This window comes from Echinops telfairi, unplaced genomic scaffold (assembly GCF_000313985.2).
Source record: "Echinops telfairi isolate 266 unplaced genomic scaffold, ASM31398v2 ScPeMD7_5592;HRSCAF=6446, whole genome shotgun sequence".
NCBI classification, from domain to species: Eukaryota; Metazoa; Chordata; class Mammalia; order Afrosoricida; family Tenrecidae; genus Echinops; species Echinops telfairi.
In genome coordinates this window covers 24,079,050-24,091,976 of record NW_022109491.1, presented here as the reverse complement: position 1 = coordinate 24,091,976, position 12,927 = coordinate 24,079,050, and the positions used below count along the sequence as shown (strand labels likewise).

The window sequence follows — 12,927 nt, the reverse complement described above, 5'->3', positions numbered from 1 at the left end:
ATGGTACGTGGCTGCGCTGTCTGTGGCAGCTGTGTGTGGCAGCCGCTCAGAGACAAACACTGTCCTCAGAGTTACCAAAGACGTCCTGAGCAATGGTGAGCCCGGGTTACCATGCGGGTGGACATTGGTGGGCACAGCAGACCAGCCAACAATTGAAAGACCCTCCTTTACATCTGATGTCCAGAGGACTTCTTTCTGGACCTCAGTTTCCTCCTTTTCTTTGGCTACCATCTCCTGAGCACTTACTGTGTGCCAAACACCATGCTGGAGACTTATGCTCCCATCTCTTAAGGGCGTGGAGACCAGCAAGCGAGAGCATTGACTATGGAGTCAGTCTTGACGGGGTTCAAACCCTGACGGTGTGACCTGAAGTCCATGGCTCGAGTCCTCTGAGTGCCGAGTCCCTCGTCTGAAAAATGTGTGTCCTCCTGGTCCCCATCCCAGGGGACGGGCATGAGAATTTCATGAGATGAACTCTGTGAGGACTTAGCATTGTCCCCAGTACCTAGCACACCCTCCATCAGAGGGAGCCGTCATCCGTTGTCCTGCCTCCAACTCCTGAGACCTCTCTTTCGTCCTCTGGCAGCAGAGGTACGTGTTCTGATCCAGTTTCTGCCTAAGTCGGTGGTTCTCAATCTTCCTGATGCTGCCACCCTTTCATACAGTTCCTCATGTTTTGGTGACCACCCCCAACCATAAAATTATGATCATTGCTACTTCATAGCTCTAAATTTGCTACTGTTATGAATTGGGTGACCCCTGTTAAAGGGTCATTCGACCCCCAAAGGGGTCGCAACCCACAGGTTGAGAACCGCTGGCCGTAGACAATCACAAACCAGGAAGTGAGGATGAGCTCATCCCTACCTGAGAGGCCTCTGAGCACTACACAGCCCTCCATTCCCCTTACCTGTCCATGAAGGACGATAAATTCTGGATTGGACTTTTCATCCGAATCAGTTGAAGTCATGCATGAGAACATAGTTTTTTAAGCTGTATAGAGAGTGGTCCCGGGGTGGGTGGGCTCTAATGGTTTGTACTCAGCTGCTAACTTGAAGATGGGTCGCTGGAATCTGCCCAGCTGTATCGCAGAAGAAAAGTCCTGGTGATCTGCTTCGGTTAAGATCCCAACCAAGAAGACCCCACGATGCACATCTACGCCATAACCCTCAGGGTGTGGCCGCCACCAGGCAGAATTGACTCAATGACAGCAGACGTTGGCCCTTGAACGGAGCGAGAGGAAGAGAACCCCTCAAGTGTGTTTGAATGACGTCTAAACCTAAAGTTAGCCGAGTGGAACCCATGGCTACGAGCTCCCCTAGGTGTCTGAGCTAGAGGGCTGCAGGACTCTTCCCGTCTGGTCTCTGCATTTATATAGACGGGAAAGTGAGACCCAGAGGGTGTAGCGAGGGGGTGATGCCTGGGGGTTAAGGTGGGAGAAAGAGAGGAAGTCCTGACTCACGTCTTTGCCTCCCTGCAGCCATCTCGGGCACCCTGCAGCAGAGTGATGCCCTGCACACGGCCCTGAGAGAGGTGCCCATGGGTAAAGCTGGTGGTGATGGTGGTGGACCTCTCCTGGGGGGTCTGCTTGGTGGAAGTGGAGGTGGCGGGGGAGGTGGTCTTCTGGGCGGCCTGCTTGGTGGTGGGGGTGGAGGGGGTGGCGATCTGTTGGGTGGGGGTTTATTGGGTGGTGGTGGCAGCAGTGGCGGTGGGTTGTTGGGTGGTAGTGGTGGGTTGTTGGGTGGTGGAGGTAGCAGCAGTGGTGGTGGAATGTGGGATGATAATGGTGGGGGGATGTGGAGTGGCAGCGGTGGTGGTGGGTTATTGGGTGGTAGTGGTGGACTGCTGGGTGGTGGAGGTAGTAGCGGTGGTGGTGGGTTATTGGGTGGTAGTGGTGGGCTGCTGGGTGGTGGAGGTAGTAGTGGTGGTGGTGGGTTGTTGGGTGGTAGTGGTGGGTTGCTGGGTGGCAGTGGTGGTGGTCTCTTGGGTGGTGGTGGTGGTGGTGGTCTCTTGGGCGGTGGCCGACACCATTACAATGACTACAGAAGCGTTGAATTCCCCCGAGGTGTTGGTGGTGTTCCCTACAACGACTTTCATATCCGAGAGCCACCCCCCAAATATACCAACGGCAAGCAGCTTGGCGGTAATTACAAGTATGGTCACATCGAGACCAATGACAACACCGCTCAGTTGGGGGGCAAATATCGATATGGGGAGATCATTGAGTCGGACGGAAGCATCAGGGACCTCCGAAACGATGCCGAGAATGCATATGGCGGCCACAGGGGCCATGGGCGGTATCGGTCAGCGGAAGGCAACCCAGTCCACAGAAGGCTTCAACGGCGAGAACTGCGGCCTGGAGAAATTCCACCTGGTGTGGCCACTGGAGCCCTGGGCCCAGGTGGTTTGTTGGGCAATGGGGGCATGCTGGCGGCTGACGGCATCCTGGGAGGCCAAGGCGGCCTGCTTGGCGGGGGAGGTCTCCTTGGTGACGGAGGACTTCTCGGAGGAGGGGGCGTCCTGGGCGTGCTCGGCGAAGGTGGCATCCTCAGCACCGTACAGGGGATCACGGGGTAAGAAAGGACTGGGATCTGTTTATCTTCAGACTTGTGGGGCCGGGAGTGGGGTGGTCTTCAGAGTCCCATCCCCCTTGAGGGCTTGCTGTCAAGAGCAGACATCTCCAAAGTCCCAAGTCGTAGGGATTAAGGGTCTTGCCATGAGACAGCCTGAGTCGAATCAATCCCAACTCAACTCTTCATATTTGTTGTGCAACCTTGGGCCATTCCTCTCATCTCTCTGAGTCTCAGTTTCCTGATCTGTAGAATGGTCCCGGCTAATAACATAGTGGAAGTGGAAGAGGCCCAAGGATTTACAATTCCATGTGTCAGCTCAATGGTTCTCGCCTTCTTCTCATATGCGTTACTTAATCCAGCGAATAGTGAGAGCTCCTACTGTGGATTGGCTCTGGGGGCCCACATCTCTGCATCCTCATAGAGCTCGCAGGCTGGCGAGGTCCATGGCCATGGACGGAGAAGTCTGCGACTAACCATACACTTGCAACAATAACAAGAGAAGTTCATGGGGACAATGGGCACGTCTATGGGGGAGCTCACTCTCCTAGGGAGTCAAGGGAGGGAGGCTTCCTGGAGGAAGAGGTTCTTGAGCTGCAATCTGAAGAATGGACAGGCAAGACCCAGGAAAAGACAGGGGACAGAGGGAATGACATTTTTATGGGAAAGAGAGAGGTGAATGGTGAGCCCCCTGGCAGTGGGAATCAGATGGTAATTTTTGCCTTGGACTTTTCTGTCCATGAACTTTGGGTCTCCCTAGAGCCAGGAGGGATGGATATGGAGCAGAGGGGGGGTGAGGGAGGGCACTCCTCAGCTTGTGGAGGAGTCTCTCCAGAATGTGCTCTGCCCCCACCCTTCGCAGGCTTCGCATTGTGGAGCTGACCCTCCCTCGGGTGTCTGTGCGGCTCTTGCCCGGAGTGGGTGTCTACCTGAGCTTGTACACCCGCGTGGCCATCAACGGGAAGAGGTGTGTGTCCCTGGCCCGGGGAGGGCCCCTGCCACTGCATGTCTTGGACAAGTTGTCTACCCTTTCCCAACCTCAGCCCTTTGATTCAGAAAATGCGGCGTGAGAAGACATTCTGGTGCCAGCACGTGCATAGCTTATACATGGGAGCCAAGGGCATCTCAGTCCCCTTGTGGGCAGGGAGGGCAGCCTAGGTGGTGGGTCAGGGTTGGGTGGGAGGGTGGAGTCAGGTGATAGCTTAGATTTGCCTCTTGACTCTCACAAGGTACATGACCTTGGGCCGCTTTCAATGTCACTGAACCAGAAGACCCTTTCTAGGTGGCTGAGGCCACACTCGAGGGAAGGCAAGCCAAACGCCTCCCTGAATAGTGCCTGCTGTGTACACATGGCTGCCTGGTCAAGACCCACTCCCAGCGACTCTGTGGGATGGAGGAGAACTATTCCACAGGCTCTCCAAGGCTGCCCACTCTTCAGAAGCATACGGCCACAGCCTTCTCCCGCAGAACGACTAGCGGGTTTAAATGCTAGCGGGTTTAAATGCTGATGGTTCGGATAGCAGCCCAACACTGAATCCATTGCATCACTTGGGTTCCTTGTCTGCCCCACCAAAAACTCCAAACCAAATTCACTGCCGTCAAGTCATTTCTGACTCCTAGTGGCTATTGAGAGAGTAGAATTGCCCCAGTATATTTCATTTCATGCATTGTTTCCAAACACCTTTCTCCTGAGGAGTGGCTCGTGGTTTCGAACTGCTGCGCTCACCCTTGGCAGCCCAGCTGGTAACTCACTACACTCCCAGGGCTCCTTTGCCTGCCGTGGAGTAGGTGTTAATTTGGGGACCTCAGAAGGCCTTTGTGTAGATTTATCTCCACCGGATGAGGTCATAACTACAAGCTAAGTGATTGGGTGGTCACCTTGGAAACTAACTTGTATGCATACATTCCATGAATTTCAATTGATGCCTTCTCGATTTGGCATCCTGAAAGATGAGCCAGGGGCACAACTGATGGCAGACAACAAGGACTAGAGTCAGAGGTGGGGAGGGCCTGGGACAGCGGAGAGAGTAAACTGCCTGTCAGTGGGATGTGACTCATTGTTTCCTGGACCCCAGTTTCATTGGCTTCCTGGACATCGCGGTGGAGGTCAACATCACGGCCAAGGTCCGGCTGACCATGGACCGCACGGGTTATCCTCGACTGGTCATTGAGCGATGTGACACCCTCTTAGGGGGCATCAAAGTTAAGCTGCTGAGAGGGTGAGTGCCAGCTGACCAGGGACGGGGGTGGGGGGTGGAAGGGGGGTGCATTGGGAATGGAAGGATGGTCTGTCTCTGGCAAGCAAAATGGTGCCACCCACTGACCCATGGTCCTTGGGGCGGGCAGACGTGATTCCGAAGTGGTGAGGGCTCTCCCGGGCCCCAGTCTCATGCTTCCATGACCAGTTTCTAGGCTCTCTTGGCGGCGCGTCAGCTGACCTGGGACCAGTCTGATGACTCACCTTGCAGCTTTCCAATCTGGATTGCAACCTTGATTTCATGTGATTAAGAAAACGGGCTCTAGAAACTGACTCAGGCTCACATCTTGGCTGAGAAATGGGGGTGATTCTTTGGCCAGTTCCTCCGCTCCCTCAGATGGTCAGATGACCAAGACAGAGCCAGAGGTCAGATGACTTTTGCCATTAGTAGTCCAAAGCAGGGCAGCCTCACCCACTCACTGGAAGTCTCTAGAAGCATCTGTTTGCTGAAAGAATGCATAGATGAAAAGCCTAGCAACGCCCGAGTAGCCTGTCCACTTGGTCCACAGGGAAATTACGAGGTCCTTCCAGCTTTGAGGCTGATGTCTCAACACCCAAGTTTCTCAGTGGGCTTGGGACCCCCACCAGCACTGACAAGCATGATGAGTCTCCCCATGGCTATGAGCCTTGGCCTTATTGTGCTTCTCTTTCCCTAGCCTTCTCCCCAACCTCGTGGATAACTTAGTGAACAGAGTCTTGGCCAATGTCCTCCCTGATCTGGTAAGTCCCGGGTCTGGAAACTCAGCCTTTCCCTCTGGGACTTGCAGGTGACCCGCAGGGATGGAGGGAGCCAGTGGCTTGGGAGAGTGGGCAGGACCCTGAGGTGTGTGGAGGGATAGATGAGTGAAGGAGTGAGGAGATGGTGCTAAACCCCAGCTCGCTCGGGCACTTCCTCCGCATCTGGAAAGTTCCGAGTGCTCTTTACATTTCTGTTGCACCCTTCTGCAACGTGGGAGTGACATTAGGCCCTTCCCCACGACAGTGCCTGGCACATGGCAGTCCATGGAGGCCTTTTCTACCCTGGCTGTTAGTATGGGGGTGGGGGGGTGGGGGGGCCCCTTCTCCCCTGGCTTTGGAGACATTATTGGAACTCACGTCATGGCCCTTTCTCCCCTACAGCTCTGCCCCATCGTAGATGTGGTTCTGGGTCTTGTCAATGACCAGCTGGGTCTCGTGGACTGTAAGTCCTTCCTTGCTCTGCTTCATTCAGTCAGTGCCCATTAGAGCCTGCTCTGGACTCAGTCCTGGGGACAGAGCTGTCTTTGGGAGGTGGTCGTGGGGAGGCTGACCCACAAGGAGGCCCTTGAAGGGTGGTGGGGTGGTGTCTGAGACAGGAGCCACCTGGCTTTCCCTCTTGCCCCCGACCATCCTCCTCAAGCCCCAAGAGGAAGAGTTTTCCACCTGCACTGGGAGCCAAGGGACCATGTTAGAGCCCCAGCTCTGCCTGGCAGCCAGGTGGATTCCCAGTTTCTTTATCTCTAAAATAAAACATCTGAAAGAAATAAAAGCAACAAAACGGGGACTTGGCTCAAAGCCCAAAGGGCCTGGGCGAGAGAATAAAAGGAGGCACTGTGCCCTTCAGGTTCTCAGACCTGGGCACCGAGGACCAAACCCACTCTTTACCCTGTCCTGGGTCTCACTCCAGAGATGCCCCGCCACCACACACCCCCCCATGGCTGTGACGTTCCCGCACTGCACAATGCCAGGCATCTCCGTTTACAGAGACCACCGTGTCAGGGCAGCACCTCTAACTAGAGGTTCAGTGCACACCCTGTCCACCCATACGGCAGTCCTCTGCTCTTGTGCCTGTCTCTCTGGGCCTCCACACGGATCGAGGATGGCTTTCTCAGGCAGTCACAAAGGTTCCTCTGTGCCCCAGAGGTGGCACAATTCAGCCCTAAGCAGCCAGAGACATGACAGCTTCACGTAGGCACCGCAGTGTGGAAGCCAGAACCTTCCTCCCTGGTGCACTTCACTGCACGGTTCACAGGGCTTTCTGTGACTCAGGACTTCGTCGAGCCCCTCCTACAGCCCAAGGTGTTACAGGACACTTTGAAGAGAGGAGGAGACTGAGGCTCAGAGAGGTGCTGGGATGTGCCTGTGGTCTCAGCCCCCCGGGGGGCAGGGCACAAGGCGGGTGAGGGGACCTTCCCTGACTCTCTTCTTTGCCTGCAGCCCTGGTTCCCCTGGGGATATTGGGAAGTGTCCAGTACACATTCTCCAGCCTCCCGCTTGTGACTGGGGAATTCCTGGAGCTGGATCTCAATGTGAGTAGCGGGCTTGGGGACCACGGGTGGAGCAGCTCTTTCCTGAAGGCAGGGCTGATGCTGAAGGTCCAGCAAGCACCCTTTGGGGCAGCGCCTTTTCCAGATGAGATGAGGACTGTCTAGGGCCCATGTGCAGAAATACATCACAGTCAACGCTTAGCAAGTGCCTTATGCAGATGGAGGGAGCCCTGGTGTCGTAGTGGTTTCACTTTGGGCTGCTAACCGCCAAGTCAGGGGTTCGAAGCCACCAGCCGCTCCTCGGGAGGAAGTGGGGGGCTTTCTGTTCTTGTGAAAAGTTGCAGTCAAAGAAACTCACAGGGGTAGTTCTACTCTGTCCTACAGGGTCCCTGTGAGTCAGAACCGATTCGAAGGCAGTGAGCTTTGGTTTTTATGTGGATTAGTTCAGACCACGCTGGCAGCCACTACCTGAGTTGGCGCTCTTGTGGGGCATATTTCATGGATGAGGGGATGGGGGCACAGACAGGCGGCACACCTGGGTCACACAGCTAATAATGGTGAACCTAGGACTTGAACCCAGACCATCTAACGTCTAGCTCTTAGAGTTGTCGATATGGGTGTGGGTTTGCAAGAGGAAACCCACCCCCCTAGTGATGTATATAGGTGTGCATAGCGATGTCTGTATGACCGATAACAGGCTGTCAAGCACTTAGCAAAAGATTCTCCATGACATAAAGAAAAAAAAAAATCCCTATTTTGTAGTGTGTGCCAGTTTCTGTGGTATAAATACTCCCACAGTGACTGAATTAAAACCACCCAGGGGATGTGACTGAATGTGGATGTGTGTAATCGGGTCTCATGTGCTGGGAGGAGCCAGCTCCAAGCCATCGTTGACTCCAACCCCTAATTGTAGATGGGCACCCACACCTGCGTCCTTCCTCTTGGCTGCACAAAGCTGATGCTGCTTGCATCAGGTACAGAGATGCAGATACACACACCCGTATATAGTTACACCTGTGAATACAGACACACGTGTGCCCAGGATATTCATAGATGCATTCACTCAAGAGATATGGTTCCTGGCTGTGCTCCAGGGCCTGGGGTGGCTGAGAGCACACTCAGAAGAGAAGACACAGACAAGGGCCTCTCCTGATAGAACTTAAAGTCTATGGAGGAGACAGGGCATCGAGCGGATATAAAAGTGTAGCTTCTGAGTGCCGTGAGAGAGGACCCAAGGCTACTGGGGGCATCTGGTGTATCTAGGGCGATCAAGGAAGACTTCTTGGAGGAGGTAATACTTGATCCGAGACCTTCTACATGAGTGGGTTTTGACAAGAGAAGTGCTAAAGCAGGAGGGAACAGCGTGTGCAAAGGCCCTGCGGTAGGAGTGGTGAGATGGCGTGAGCCACAGACAAGGCTGGACTGCGCAGGGCCAAAGGGGCTGGAGATGAGACTTGGAGAGGCCTCCTCAGGGCAGATCCCATGAACAAGACTTTGCTCTTTAAGTGGGTGAAAGGAGACATTGGACAGTATAAGATATGACAAAATAATAATAATTTATAAATTATCAAGGGTTCATGAGGCAGGGGGGGCAGGTGGGTGGGGAATGAGGAGCTAATACCAAGGGCTCAAGCAGAAAGTAAATGTTTTGAGAATGACGATGGCAACAAATGTACAAATGTGCTTGACACAATGGATATATGTATGGATTGTGATAAGAGTTGTATGAGCCCACAATAAAAAAATAAAAAATAAAAAAAAGAAATATGTAAGCCAGCAGTTCTCAATCTGTGGGCAGCAACCCTTTTGGGGTTTGAACGGCCCTTTCAAAGGGGTCACCCAATTCATAATGGTAGCAAAATGACAGTGATGAAGTAGCCACGAAAATAATGTTATGGCTGGGGGGTCACCACCACATGAGGAACTGTATGAAAGGGTCGAGGCATGAGGAAGGTTGAGAACCACGGCTCTAAGGCAATGCGTTGTCTGCAGTGACACATACCGTGTGCTGGTTCATCATGGCAGGGCTGAGGTGGGTGTGAACGTATGCCACACAAACATCTAAACCACGTCATAAGTTGCCATGCATAATTACAGGTGATGATAAAGCAGGAAATGTTTCCATCATGATCCGGAGAAGAGTCAGGGGCCATAAATCAAGACGCCACAGAGGCCCAGAGGGCTTATTCAGGAAACGAGTCCTGGAGGCAGAGTTTTACTCCAGCCTCCAGCCTCCTTCTTCCCTTCTCTTCCTGGTGCCCATCCTGATGGTTGCCCTCTCTGCTCCCTCAGTCTCTGGTTGGGGAGGCTGGAGGAGACCTCATCGACTACCCACTGGGCCGGCCAGCTGTGTCTCCCAGGAAGAAGATGCCTGATTTGCCTCCCATGGGCGACGGTACCAACTCCCAGCTGGCTATTTCTGCCAACTTCCTGGGCTCAGTATTGACGCTCCTTCAGAAGCAAGGGGCACTGGATACTGACATCACTGATGGCATGGTGAGCCATGGCCCCATCGGGGTGTGGGTGGGCTGGGTGGCAAACTGCTCCCCATTACTCCTTGCTTGTTCCCATGGCCTCAGGTCAACTGCTTTCAAGTGAGGACTGTAGACAGTCCACCCCTTGACGCATCTCCGATTCATAGGCATGTTGTAACTGTGTCAGTGTTTACTGAAGCATGGTGCTCAGGCCGATTTTGAGTGGCTCGCAGATATGACGTGGCATTGTACAAAAGAATGTATGATGAGAAAGTTGCTCCCTATTCAGTTTTATTCAAATCCTTTTTTATTATCTATCTATCTATCTACTTACCTAATTTGAGTTTTGGGAGACATCGTATTTTACTGTATAGACTTCAGGATTCATCTGCTAAGAACAAAGTGTTCTCCAAGAGAGTACAATACAAACTGTGTCAAACTTTGATTCCATCAAGAGGAAAATCTCCCTTTGGTACCAGTGCATACTTAACCTTCTCTCGCACTGATTAGTGCCCTCTTTTTAACTAAGAGAGAACAAGTCACACACTCAAAGTTCTACACAGACAAAGCAATCCTCCTGGAAGGTAATGGCTTTGTTCTGTTTTTATTGTATCCATCTTCAAAATCCCCATCTCTTTCTGCCAAGAAAGAGTGACATTTTAATTTCCTTTAACAACTAAGAGCATATGAACCTTATTTGGTTTTTTTGTTTCAATGACTCTAGTTAAAGATGGTGAGTGAATGACAGTATAGGTGACCTAGGGATATAGCAGAAGTCACGAATTTGGTGGACACTGGCCTATGCTGTTAGGATTTGCTGGGGCTCACCTTATTTTAATAAGGGTTTGTTGTTGTTGTTGCTGTTTAGTGAAGACAGACTCAGGAATGCCTGGAAGCTACAAAGTGTATTTGTGGTGACCTTAAATGGCCCAGGCTAGTGAAACCCACAATGGCTACTCTGGTCTCTGGGGCCTCCTAGATGGACAGGCTCCAAAGGGGTTTTGCTGTTCCCTTAAGGGAGAGAAGATGGCCTCCCTGGTTGTCTCAGAGCACACAGGAGTGTCATCACTGTGCTAGCAACTCCCGTCTGTTCCTCTAGGCCCCCATCGATTCACACAATCCTTCTTGTCCTACAGTACGAAGAGCTCCCTCCACTCACCACGTCCACACTGGGGGCGCTGATCCCTAAGGTATGTACGGCAAAGGGCTCTCATTGTCTTCAGCTTCGCTGCTTTTCAACCTTCCCAGGGCCCAGGTGGGAGGGAAGAGGCTCAGCACGAAGGTGTGTGGGTGTGTGACCGTCCTTGGAAGTGCAGCAAGGCTGGGAAGCTAGATCCCTACAAAAGCTGAGATGGAAAGATGCTGAGCTCTAGTGGTGGACCAGTCGGCTCCCATCTAACCCTGGCCCTGCCACTTCCTCACTGTGTGACTGGGCCAGAGATTTAGTGAGTCGGAGACTTACTTTTCTCATGTTTCATAACAAGATACGAACACCTATTCCACAGGCTTGTGGATGAAGGCCAAGGAGAGAGTGCACGCAGAGATGACACCTTGGGACTGGGGCCGTGGTGGGCTCATGGTGGCTTAGAGGGGAAGACCCATTCCTTAGGTGCAGAGAGACCTGAATTCCAACCCAACTCAGCATGCCACAGCCATCGTACCTTAGTCAAATAACCATCTTTCTGAGGCCACGTTTTCTCAACTGGGAAACGGGTATTGTGGACCTGTGATCTGAACTTGTGCACAGAACAGGCATTTGACAAATATTAACTATTATTATTGTTGAAATAATCTTGAGAGAGAAGTAGATAGCAAAATAGACAGAGATAGAGGTGGCTAGCTAGATAATAGATTAGATAGATAGATAGATAGATAGAGATAGATAGATAGATGATAGATAGATAGATAGATAGATAGATAGATAGATGATAGATAGATGATAGATAGATAGATAGACGTGTGGGGGGTGGGAAGAGAGAGAGAGAGAAAGAAAGAGAAGCCCTCTGGTCTGATTAGTGGCCATATACAGTTAGAACAGAGGTAGAGACTGTCTGCTCGTAGTGGGGGCTCCAGCTCTGGCCCTAGGCTCTTTACACTGCACTTCATTGAAAGAAAGAAAAAAAAATCTAAAAGCATTAGACAAGTGTGAAGGGTTGTTGCCATCTACAGAAATTTTAGACGTCTTTTCATCTCTTTTCTACTTGCCCCTGTCTCATTGCTATATCACGGGTTGGATAGGCGCAATTGTACAGTTATGATATATAAAGATTATAGTAGAGTCATAGAGAATAAGAGAGATAGAAGAGAAGGTAAAAGAAAGGAGTCAGACACATTTCACGGCAGCGTGCTCACCAGGTCCAAGCACAGTGTGGGCAGAGAGGGCAGGAGAGTCTCTTTATTTCTGGCCAAGGCCCATCTATACTTAGGGGCATGATTACAGGTAACCACACATCACAGGAAGGGGCTGTACAATAGGCACAAGCCTGACAGGAAGAGGATGAGCTAGGGGTGTACACGTAATAGGAAGGGGAGGGACTAGGGGTATACATGTGACAAGAGGAGCAGACCCTCCACTCAATATGGCAGCCTAACCTTGGTTACCCTTGAGTGGGTTTGACCTCCCTGGTCTCTCCTTCAGGGAAACAAATCTACTATCCTTATCAGAAGGGGGTGGGCCCTACTTAGGGTGGGACAGACTATACTGTCTGATTGCTTTAGGTGGCTGACAACCCCCAGGGAGAATAACCTCTGACCTGCTTTCGTTGACCTCCAAGTGTATAGCTGTTTACCACGTGTAGCAAGTAGCTAAGTTTGGCATATATTTGGGGGAGACAACTTGGGAGAAATCCCCCAGTTTCGGGCAGAATTCAAAGAAGGGAGCAGGGGAGAAGAGAGTGGTAAGTCCCCCTCCTTTCACTCACATCCCCCTACCCCACCCTACTCCTTCTCCTCCACACAATCTACTGCAAACACTAAACTCAACAGACGATCACCATCACTCTCTGGTGGCTGAAAGCCAAATGGTGGAAGCACAGTTTCTGATGTCATAACTATCATGGGAGCCCCGGTGGCTCAGTGGGTTGAGTTGGGCTGCAAACTCCAAGACCAGCAGTTCTAAACCACCAGCAGTTACTGCTGCAAAAAACAAGAGGCTTGCCAGTCCTGGAAACCCACAGGGGCAGTTGGACCACAGGGTTGTCATGAGTCAGAAAGAACTTGATAGCAGTGAATTGCAATGATGATGCCTTAAGAGGCGGTGGATTCTTCAATTAACTGCACCTTTTTCTTTATTAGACCACCTCCTCGGTGCTCGGCACACGCTAATGAAATGCTCTGAGAATCCACTCATTTGGTTCTAATGACCCACCCACCACCATGGGAACTCTTAGGGAAGAGCACTCTCC

General features: G+C 52.0%; 1 protein-coding gene across 1 annotated transcript in view; it reads left to right on the top strand.

Annotated features, from left to right (window-relative positions):
• Position 1: 1 nt before the first annotated feature.
• Positions 2 to 12,927, top strand: part of BPIFB4 (BPI fold containing family B member 4) — a gene marked incomplete at its 5' end in the record, with an annotated part of 26,408 nt that continues 13,482 nt past the window's right edge. The window contains 10 exons of the mRNA XM_004698225.2: positions 2 to 95; positions 1,478 to 1,540; positions 2,063 to 2,570; positions 3,430 to 3,534; positions 4,643 to 4,786; positions 5,481 to 5,544; positions 5,944 to 6,004; positions 7,000 to 7,091; positions 9,342 to 9,545; positions 10,660 to 10,713. Of these exons, the coding sequence (XP_004698282.1) occupies positions 2 to 95; positions 1,478 to 1,540; positions 2,063 to 2,570; positions 3,430 to 3,534; positions 4,643 to 4,786; positions 5,481 to 5,544; positions 5,944 to 6,004; positions 7,000 to 7,091; positions 9,342 to 9,545; positions 10,660 to 10,713 (1,389 nt within the window). The remainder of the gene's footprint in view (positions 96 to 1,477; positions 1,541 to 2,062; positions 2,571 to 3,429; positions 3,535 to 4,642; positions 4,787 to 5,480; positions 5,545 to 5,943; positions 6,005 to 6,999; positions 7,092 to 9,341; positions 9,546 to 10,659; positions 10,714 to 12,927) is intronic.